The sequence below is a fragment of the Sparus aurata genome, chromosome 9 (genome assembly GCF_900880675.1).
Source record: "Sparus aurata chromosome 9, fSpaAur1.1, whole genome shotgun sequence".
NCBI classification, from domain to species: domain Eukaryota; kingdom Metazoa; phylum Chordata; class Actinopteri; order Spariformes; family Sparidae; genus Sparus; species Sparus aurata.
The window spans coordinates 6882373-6893666 of NC_044195.1; the positions used below are offsets into that span (position 1 = coordinate 6882373).

An 11294-nucleotide genomic window follows, 5' to 3' on the forward strand; every position below is an offset into this window, starting at 1 on the left:
GGAGGCCAGGTATTCTTTAGACAGACAAGCCACTGGGCCAATCGTCACCTCTCTGCTGTGTCTGCAGCTGAGCACTGTGGGCCGAACCGATGCATTTCTCTCTCTCCGGGCCGGGAGAGCTATCATAGTTATCAAGGCAAGGCGCAGCAGAAAAAATCAACAAAAAGATAAAATAAAATAAAATAAAAAACGGCTGTCCGTCGGCCCATTATTGATCGGCCCACCAAGAAAAATCCCGGTACTCCTGATGGCCAGTCCACCCCTGCAATAGCAGTTCTTTCCAGTGGCTGTGCGTTTGTGTCCAAGCGTGTGTGTGTGCGTGTGTGCAATGCGCACGGGTGTGCGCTTGTGTTTAGGGCGGGGGTAAGGGGCACAAAAAAAATATTTGCACCAGGGCCTCGCACCATGATGTTACATTACTGCCCACACAACTCAATAGTTTCCCAGTGGTCATGAAGGCAATTCTGTCATGTTTCCATAAAACATAAAGTTAATCCATTGGGTCTTGCCATCCTCAGACTGAAGCAGATGAAGACTTTTGTGTTAATTCTTGCAGGCAACACCAGAACAGCTACTGTGCTAAGCTTTGTAACATCCTTCTAAATCTATAAAAAATTTTAACACGCGATCAACGCTCGGTATTAAAAAAAAAAAGAAACGCGCATTGTATGATTTATGGCCATCTGTAGTCTTGATCCAGAGGGTGGCAGAAGAATAAGAAAGGGAATCAGAAGAGGATGCTGCTCCAGGATTGGTCAGAGGCAGGAGAGGAGCCCTTTTGAACCACCGGCTGACTGCAGTCTCCCTCTCCAACCATTCCCCCACATCCAACTGGGACTAGTATCTAGTAGTTTGACTAGGATTCTGTGTTTGTGTTTTGTGAAACCTAGTGTAATTTTCAATCAGTGTCTTTTGTAAATGTGTGAATCCAGAAAACCATGTGTGGTAGCCCCAGTAGGAGGGAGAAGCCTTTTCTTTAACTCATTTTTCTCCTGTTTTTCCTTATTTAGGGAGTAGGGTAAGATTTTGTCTTTTTGTTAATACGTTTTGATTTGTATAGGGAAGGTAGGGAGATAGATGCTTTTGTTTGTTGTTTTAACCTTCTCTCCCTCTGAAGCAAAAATAAAAGTGCTACCGTAATTTAAAAGTTCCTGTGACACTGGCCTTCTTGGGAGTGGGAAGAAAAGGGGGTAGCAAATCATGCTATGTCTCTGATTCCCCTTGATCAGGGGCGTAACAGACTACACCAGAGTGTGACACTCAGCGCTCGACCCATCCCTGATGAACAGAGGGTCGCGTTGTGTAGGTTCCAGTTCCAGGACTTTATGCTTTATTCGCTTTTCCTTCAGATCACCTGTGGGAACTTTAGTTTATTAATAAAATAAAGACTAACTTTTATTGATCCCCAGTTTGAATTTATGAGAACGGCTCGAGAAGCTCATAATAGAATAGTTGGTGTAATGAAGATTCTAAACAGAGCAAAGGTAGAGGGACATCAGTTTCCAAGTGAGGCAGAATCTTGGAGGAGGAGCAAATGTAGTTAGATTATAAAATGTCTAAACTTTGGTCAAAAGCTTTCAGAGCTCAGCAGGTTCTCTTTTCTGTGGTGATGGTTACCTTGGAAGAAACTGACCTCTGCTTTCCACAACTCCTCAACAGTTCCTGCAGGAAGCCAATACGTCCTCACTTTGAGACCATGCTGATTTACATTCTGCTGTCCTTCATCGCTCTGCTCACTGCAGCTCTTAACATGCTGGTCATCATCTCTATCTCCCACTTCAAGTAGTCACTCATTCATTTATGAAACTGTTACATGGCAAAAAAGCTTATATTTTTGTGTACTTTCAGCCTATGCTCTATCTGCTGTTATCTGAATAACTGATGCTATATATATTGATAAGTATTGTTCTGCTGTTCTTCCTCTCCAGGCAGCTCCACACCCCCACCAACCTCCTCCTCCTCTCTCTGGCTGTCTCAGATTTCTTCGTGGGCCTCCTCATGTTTTTTCAAATTATACTCATAGATGGCTGCTGGTTCCTCGGTGACCTCATGTGTACTTTGTATTCTGTTTTGGACTATATTCTTACCTCAACTTCCGTAGGAACCATGGTGCTCATATCTGTTGACCGTTATGTGGCTATTTGTCATCCTTTGCATTACTCCACTAAAATCACTGTGAGAGAAGTTGCATTCTGTACCTGTCTTTGTTGGGTCTGCTCTGCTCTATACAACAACCTTATAATGAAAGATAACCTGAAACAACCAGGCAGGTATAACTCCTGCATTGGACAATGTGTGATTGTCATTGATCATGTTGCAGGACTTGTCGATCTCATTTTGACCTTTATCGGTCCTGTCACCGTCATTGTAGTTCTGTACATGAGAGTATTTGTGGTGGCTGTGTCTCAGGCTCGTGCCATGCGGTCTCATATTGCAGTTGTCACTATTCAAAATTCAGTGAAAGTAACTAAGAAATCTGAGTTGAAAGCAGCCGGGACACTTGGTGTTGTTATTGTCGTGTTTCTGTTATGCCTCTGCCCATATTTTTGTGTCACACTAACAGGCCAGGACACCATGCTCAATGCTTCATCAGCTGCCTTTGTAATATGTCTGTTCTCTTTTAACTCGTGTTTAAATCCTCTGATATACACCTTTTTTTATCCATGGTTTAGAAAATCTGTTAGACTTATTGTTACACTTCATATACTGAAGCCTGACTCCTCTAAGATCAATATAATGTAAAGAGACACTGAGAAGTGACTCAAGGAAGAAAATATCTTTGAATATTTCAATGTTGAGTCAACCATTTTAGAGAACCTCAAAGTCAGACCAGGTTTGTACTTAACAGGTTTTACAGATTAGAGCTGGTAAATACGGTTCCTTTTAAGGATTCGAGTCATTAAGAGTCACTCACTAAATTGAACTGGGTTGCCTAATTACCATGGAAACTCAGTCCTAGCCCACTGTCTCTTAAGCACTAACGTAGTAAAGAGCACAATGCAATAAAATATTATATACATGATTGGAAAAATAAAATAGATACCAAAATTAAATAAAATAAAACAAAATAAGATAAAACAAATAATATAATAGAGTACTGAGGTAGAAATGGTGTAAATGGATAAGGTGCAAAAGAGAGATAAAAATATACTACTTACACTACTTAGTATTTATATATTATTTTTATATATAAATTATTTTATTTATAAAAGATTGATCGACCTAATTTAATTTTATTATGCTACATCTATACACCAAACCTACAGTGGCCCAGGCTACCTGCAGGCTCGCGAGCTGCAGGCGTTTCTGGCATTGCGGCTCACGAGCTAGTGCTACAATGAGTCGGCTTGCGAGCAGCGATGCAGTAAACACTCGTAGCTCCTAGCCCACTAGCCCAGGACACGAGCTACACTCGAGCTACGGGCATCGCATTTTCAACATTTTCAGCTAGTTTACTTATTGTTTCTTCATCCTGCTCCTAAAAAGAATTCATGTGACAAAAAGAGAACATATTTTCACACATGGCAGGGTCAGATATGTACACACTTTTTTGCTAAAGCTAGAACCGTTTTGGTTATTTTACTTGAAATATTAGTTTTTTGCTTTCTGAGCTTCACAACAAACTGTAATGACAGTTCTGTGATCTGTTTGCTTATTTCAAAAGCATTGTCAGTCGAATCTGATCAAACCACACTCAAACCACATTAGTTGAATTTTAAGTTTAAGGATCTCATTTATAACAGCTAATGGTGTTTTTAAGTCCCTAACTTTGTGAATATTTAATCTTCTATAATGGAACAAAAGGCTGACATACTCCCAAATAAATACAGTTAGGTAAATCTTGTACATAAAACAGATTAACCAATCAGTAGCACTGGTTTTCTTCTCTAATCTAACACCACACCACCAACTGGCTGTTAACATTAATGCAAAAGTCTGGTCAGCAGATCATGCAAATGGGTAAGAAAATCCTTTTAAATCAGATTAACTAGGTTAGATCAAAGAAACTATGCATGGAACTTTAGATGCCGCCGTAACAAATATGTAACTTTTCTGTATTATTTTTATTCTCTATGTTTTATGATACCACCAGTATATAATTTATTTATTTGTTCCTCTAAAAAAATGTCATGACACTTACAAGCAGGCAATGTGATAGTTTAAATAATGTGCACCCACTCCATTTAGGCCATTTGTGAATTAACCTCAATTATATCGAATATGATAAAATACAGTAATAAAGTTCGACCTAGGTTAACAAAGGTTATGTGTTCTCTGACTTTGGTGAACGTGAAGGCTCAGTTAACCCTGCAATTCAGGAGAAACTGGTTCATACCTCTCTGCTATTTTTGTTTTCTATTAGTGTGCTTAAATATTTTCCCTTCATGGCCATTTACCCTGTGGGTATTTCACCCTTGCCTTATATGTACAGTTATGGTTTTCACATCAAGGGGGTAAAAATAAATACATTTACTAAAACAGGCTACTTGTGAAAATAATTTGACAGAACCTGTCAATACAATTTTGTATGGACTCTGCCTTCATAGGCAATTTTTAAAAGTGTTTTATTTTTCAGTAACAGAATGAGATATTAAATCTAAAGTTCGTATATTAAGTTTGAGCCACAACATTATGGAACAGTCTTCCCCATTCACTAAGACTATCTGAATCTGTGGACAGTTTTAAGTGGCTGCTCAAAACCCGCCTTTACAGGCAAGTCTTTTTTATAGATTTCCTTGTTTCTTTTCTCATCTGCTGTGCCTCTTTTATTTATCCCTCCCTTTTGTTTTATTTTCCCCTGGTTGTCCTTCTTGCTCTCTTTTTTTGCATTTTTGTGTGCTGCTATGTTTATCTTTTTGTTGTTTGGAAAGCACTTTGGATCTATGTATCAAAAAGGTGCTATATTAATAAAGTTTTACTTACTTACTTACTCACATGTGCTTCATAAAAAGTTAACAAGTATTGGCTGCTGCAGAGCCAAATAGGTGGAGCTCGATCTGGTTCAGCTCCGCCTCTTAGGTCTAGTTTCACCTTCTTCTTCTTCTTCTTCTTCTTCTTCTTCTTCTTCTTCTTCTTCTGAAAATTACAAGTGGTGCCCAAAAAAAAGACACCTAACATTAACAGATCAAAACAGAGTAAACGGCAGCTATCCGACATCAGATCCACGCTCCTGCCTGCCCCAGCCAGCCCCCACACACCGGCCTGTCGCCTGCGCAGCTGCGCGGGAGGGGACAGGAGAGACCCCGGCGCTGCTGCAGAGGAGCCGTGGACTGCGATGACTCTGAGCAGCATGTGAATTACAATATAATCTATTTCTTCCCCCGATGATCTGAATAAGTCGCTAAATTTGTCGCTAGTCGCTTTTTCGAAATAATGTCGCTTAGAGGGTCTGAAAAGTCGCTAAGTCTAGCGAGACAGTCGCCATGTTGGCAACACTGAAGAAGAGAGGCCGCTGACGTCACTCTCCTGTGCCGCTTGGGATTGCGAATTCAAATTGAATTTTGGACCTTTTTTTGCAGGGGGTGGGCTTCAAAATGAAAAAGCAGTTTTCTTTGTCTTTGTGTAACAAAATGAGCAGTTTTGAAGAAGAAAATGAAAATGCAATCTGGATGATTTATTACTAATTTTATTTATGAGTCAAAAATGCAGCTCTGACTTTGAAATGAAAAAGCATTTCTGCTAATGCATTTTAATTTTCAAATTTGACATTTCAAATTGAATTGTGGTACCTATTTGCTGGCCATCTTTTGAATATTAAATCTTAAATGTCCTTTTCTTTATCATTTAAATTAAGTTACAAAATGAGCAGTCTTGAAGAAGAAAATGAAAATGCAATTCGGATGATTTATTACTAATTTTATTTATGAGTCAAAAAATGCTGCTACATTCTTAAAATGAAAAAGCATTTCTGTAAATGCATTTTACTTTGAATTATGGTACAAATTTGCTTCCATAGGCACCTAGCTGCGGCATCTGGGGGTGCCACCAGAGATGCCGAAGCTGGGTGCGCTGCCAATTGAGCTTGCTGTCTCTCTTTTTTGTTTTGTTTTTCTTTCTTCCTTCATGGGCCCCTGACGGCGTCTGGACCGGTTGCACCGCCGATACTTACGCCACTGTGTCTTCTACAAATCCCGACCACGTTTGCAAAGTCTGGATGAAAACAAATGCTGCATGTCTGCAGTGCACTGTCCAGGGTGCTGAACCGGGGCCGGATTGGAAGATTCGGTGGGCTAGATATTTAAATTATGCAAATCAGCGGGTGACACCAAACAACGTCTGCCCAAGCAAATCAGAGCTTTTCTTTCTCTCACACAGTGACCTGGAGAGACGCAGCCGCATCTGAGAGGACGATCGCGCGTGTGTGCGCAATTGCGCATAGCGTGTGTTGCCCCTTCACCACTACATAATACAGCTCGGCTCTACTCGACTCAGTTTAGGTGCTTTTCCATCACAACTGAGTTCTTCATAGTTCCTCATCAGCGGGGGCGACGTCGTCATATCATGGCGGCTACAGTCGCGTCATATCTTTTTCTCTCCTCTGGTCAGCTCCAAACTCACTTGTCTGCACTGCGATTACGGACCACAGCGTGGTTTTCCACACATCAGCCATTTAATTCGTGTCAGAATAACCACAGTCTCATAGATCATGTGGGCGCTGCAATCTGTTATTTCACTGATACTTAAATCATTAGATTTTGTCCTTAAAAAAGTATTTTTCCATTTGTTGTATTTGCCGTTTCTGTGCGTACTTTGAAATTGAATCCTGGCGGCGCCACTGCACTGGCCCACTTGCCAGTCTCCAAGTCTTGCCAGGTGGACTTGCAGAGGAGTCTATCTCCCCGATGTTCAAAATAAAATTGCTGTAACAGTGCCCTCGAGGACGTCCTTTCAGCAGACAAAAACACAAATCATGCCCTCTTGAATGCCCTTCCATACTATGAGTATATCACAACATTCTGCACACCCACATACGGCTCATATCTTTTTTTTAAAATACTGTTGCCCTAAAACATCTTGAGTTTGCCACTGTTGCTGGTCTTCTATAAAGCATGTGAAATGACTGACTGTGTAGAGCTGAAGAGCAGGGGGGTTAGGGAGAGGGAGATGGTGGTGGTGCCAGGAAGTCCAGGTTATTATGAAATATTAATGTAAGGAGTCTTGTTTTGATCAATTATTATTCTATTTTTTGACTAATTTCTTGTAACACTTTTACTGAACCCCCTTAGCACAGCCAAATCTCCATATGTTAAGGGGATATTACCCTCTGAAATTATATCAAATTAGCAATCTTGGGACTTTTTATTTTTTATTTTGCTCAAATAAAATTGAACTGTATGTACTTCTGCCTTGTGTCAACTGTTCACTTTTTACCAAAACCTGGTTCCTCTCATTACAATGTGTTTCTGTGAAAATGCAGTCACTGAGGCATTATGGACATCCCGCTATCAAATATCGAATTAATTGTTACATTTGAAATGTATTACAATCTCATTGTTGTGAATGAAAAGATATAGCCATATTAATAACAATACCTTAATTTAGATGGTAATGAAATGGTGATTGTGGGCTTTTTCGTGTTAAGTGTTTGTAGTCCAGGCTGCAAACCACACCAGAACAAGTACCCCATCACATCAGGAGGGCAAACTCTTAGGCTAAGAGAGGACTTGTTTTGAATGTTTTGTGTTTCTTATAATTCATGTACAATTTTTTCTAGATTGTGGTTTATTATTTTAAATCAAAACAATATTCTGACAGTTATTGTGGATGGCCAGAAAGTGTGAGAAAATAATCAGTTTTTTACAAAATCATAATATGCAAAATAAAGTAGAAAGGAATCTTCTGAAGATGTATTTTATTGAAGTGTTGTTCAATCACATCTAAAAGTAAAATTACTCTTTAAAGACGATATGCTTTTTGAAAGGTAGTATGTCCTGTTTTCTTACGTTCAGGAAAATAGAGAAAATCCAGAAATCTCTGATGAAAAAGCATTCATACATCATAGACGACTGCACAGTCACATATCCCACAGTGTCTCTTTACAGAATGTTGGCCATATGGGAGTCAGACCGTAGGATCTGAAATGTAACAATGAGCCTGATAGTTTTTTTAAACCAAGGGTAGAGAAGGGCATAGATTACAGGGTTTTGACAGGAGTTAATATACATCAGAAATATCATGAAGACCTCAGTTTTCGAACCAACCAAGATTTCATGGCCTGCGAGAGACACACAGTAATATGGAGAGTAACAGATAACAAACACAACTACAAGGATACCGAGTGTCCTAGCTGCTTTTAACTCAGATTTTTTAACTTGACCAGTCTTCAGTGAGACAGTTGCAATTTGGGATCGCATGGTACGAGCCTGAGAAACAGCCACCACAAATACTCTCAGATACAGAACAATGATGACAGTAATTGGAATAATGAAGTTGACAACAAGATCAACAACTCCTGTAATGTTGACCATGCAATCCCCATTGCAGGAATTATACCTGCCTGGCTGCTTCAGATTATCATATAAAAGGAAAATGCTGTAGACAACAGAACAAGTCCAACACAATAAAATACATATTATTGCAAGTCTTTGAGTGGCTTTGACTGTGTAATGCAGAGGATCACAAATTGCAACATAGCGGTCAACAGATATGAGAACCATGTTTCCTGCAGATGCAGTGACTATGATGACCGGTAACAGAAAATACAGCGCACATATGAGATCGCCCAGCATCCAGCAGGTCTCTGTCAAAAGTATTTCAACCGGCATCAGCAGAGAACCCACAAGAAAATCTGAGACAGCCAAAGAGAGGAGGAGGAAGTTTGTGGGAGTATGGAGCTGCCTAGAGAGAGAGAATATCATCATTATGAACAATATCACCAATATTATAATATTATTAATATTACACATAATATCCTGTGAAGGTTATGTGCCTGAAGTGGGAGATGGAGATGATGACTAGCAGGTTAAGAGCTGCAGTGAGGAGAGAGATGGAGTATAGTAGAATATAAATAAGCAGAGTCTCGAGGTGAGGAGGCTCTGGCCTCCTGCAGGAGGTATTGGGTAGTTGGGGAAAGCAGAGTTCAGCTCCCTCCAGCTCCATCACCACATAGAGAAGGAGGAGAGAAGCTGCTGAGTTCTGGCAGCTGTCTGACCAAAGCTGTCTGACTTACTGACTTATTTCTAACCCTTCCCTTGCCTCTTCTTGTTAAATCCCACCCACTTCTCTTCGCTCAACAACCCAAGCTTCCAGGAAGAGCGACAACCAGTTTTCTTGGTGAATACATCATAAAGAGATGCACTGTGGTCCAAAAAGACTTTTTCCCGTAAGGTTAAGTTTGTGATTGTGACTTAATTAATCATTTTTGTTATTAATTCTAACAAAAATATATATTTGTAATTATTAATTGCTAATAAATGGACCGATCCTACCTGTGTACTACAACAAAGTTGAGCACAGATGATGGAGCTCTAAACTTTTACCTTTTAGAGATCAATTTGGCTGTTGATCTAGTAACTTAAATACAATACTTTATTGTCACATACATTCAGACTCTGTACATTCCAGTGACATTAGTTCCCTTCATTTAACTAATTCCCAAAGAGCAGTGGGTAGCAGGTATTGCCATGGTTGATGGCTGGAGAATTAACATAATACACCTGTTATTGTAGGTGGAGGAAAGGAGAGCACCTGGAAGAAACCCAGGAAAACACTGGGGGGAAAATGAACAGGAACTCCACACCATCCACCATCCTAACCAAGTGATGAAACAGAAACCTTTTAATTTTTTTCTATTTTATCATAATCTTAATACTAATTCTAATTTCCATAGATAATTAGAGCATTTGATTCATCACACTGACTTGAGTGGAGATGCATCCTGTTTTTGTGATGAACATTGAGATAGCTCTAGCTTTTCATTCAAGTCCACCCATTGCACATTTAATATCTTGATATAATAAAGCTTTATTGAGCTCCAGTTTGAATGTAGGGTTGAGAAAAGCTTAAATTAGAAGGGAGGGAATAATGAGGGAAAGGAAAGGTGGAAGGACAGTCCAAGTGGGGCAGAATCTTAGAGGAGGGGCAATAGAGCTAATTTGTTTATATCATGTCTAAACTTTGGTCAAACACTGCCAGAGCTCAGCAGGTTCTCCTCTCTGTGGTGATGGTTACCTTGGAAGAAACTGACCTCTGCTTTCCACAACTCCTCAACAGCTCCTGCAGGAAGCCAATACGTCCTCACTTTGAGACCATGCTGATTTACATTCTGCTGTCCTTCATCGCTCTGCTCACTGCAGCTCTTAACCTGCTGGTCATCATCTCTATCTCCCACTTCAAGTAGTCACTCATTAACTTATGAAATTGTTACATACCAAAAAGCTATCCTTTTTGTGTACTTTCAGCCTATGCACTATCTGCTGTTATCTAAATAACTGATGCTATAAATATTAAAAAATATTGTTCTGCTGTTCTTCCTCTCCAGGCAGCTCCACACCCCCACCAACCTCCTCCTCCTCTCTCTGGCTGTCTCAGATTTCTTCGTGGGCCTTCTCATGTTTTTTCAAATTATACTCATAGATGGCTGCTGGTTCCTCGGTGACCTCATGTGTACCTTGTATTATTTTTTGGACTACATTCTTACCTCAACTTCAGTAGGAACCATGGTGCTCATATCTGTTGACCGCTATGTGGCTATTTGTCATCCTTTGCATTACTCCACTAAAATCACTGTGAAAGGAGTTGCACTCTGTACCTGCCTTTGTTGGGTCTGCTCTGCTCTATACAACAACCTTATAATGAACAATAACCTGAAACAACCAGGCAGGTATAACACCTGTATTGGACAATGTGTGATTGTCATTGATCATGTTGCAGGACTTGTCGATCTCTTTTTGACCTTTATCGGTCCTGTCACCGTCATTGTAGTTCTGTACATGAGAGTATTTGTGGTTGCTGTGTCTCAGGCTCGTGCCATGCGGTCTCATATTGCAGTTGTCAATATTCAGTGTTCAGTGAAAGTAACTAAGAAATCTGAGTTGAAAGCAGCCGGGACACTTGGTGTTGTTATTGTCGTGTTTCTGTTATGCCTCTGCCCATATTTTTGTCTCACACTAACAGGCCAGGACACCATGCTCAATGCTTCATCAGCTGCCTTTGTAATATGTCTGTTCTATTTTAACTCCTGTTTAAACCCTCTGATATACACCTTTTTCTATCCATGGTTTAGAAAATCTGTTCAAGTCATTGTTACACTTCAAATACTGAAGCCTGACTCCTCTAAGATCAATATACTGTAG

The 11294-nt window shown here is 40.0% G+C and overlaps 3 protein-coding genes across 3 annotated transcripts; 2 read left to right on the forward strand and 1 right to left on the reverse strand.

The window, feature by feature from the left end:
• The first annotated feature begins 1609 nt into the window (after positions 1–1609).
• LOC115588491 (trace amine-associated receptor 13c-like) lies at positions 1610–2742 on the forward strand. The gene is made up of 2 exons (XM_030429129.1): positions 1610–1782; positions 1929–2742. Exons 1-2 carry the CDS (start codon positions 1610–1612, stop codon positions 2740–2742), a joined length of 987 nt encoding a protein of 328 aa, XP_030284989.1.
• Positions 2743–8033: 5291 nt separating this feature from the next.
• On the reverse strand, positions 8034–9099 carry LOC115588695 (trace amine-associated receptor 4-like). The gene is made up of 2 exons (XM_030429452.1): positions 8930–9099; positions 8034–8838 (listed from the first exon to the last, which is right to left on the reverse strand). The coding sequence occupies exons 1-2, from the start codon at positions 9097–9099 to the stop codon at positions 8037–8039; spliced, it is 972 nt and encodes a 323-aa protein (XP_030285312.1). The 3' UTR covers positions 8034–8036.
• Positions 9100–10162: 1063 nt separating this feature from the next.
• On the forward strand, positions 10163–11294 carry LOC115588507 (trace amine-associated receptor 13c-like). Its single transcript, XM_030429152.1, has 2 exons — positions 10163–10335; positions 10481–11294. Exons 1-2 carry the CDS (start codon positions 10163–10165, stop codon positions 11292–11294), a joined length of 987 nt encoding a protein of 328 aa, XP_030285012.1.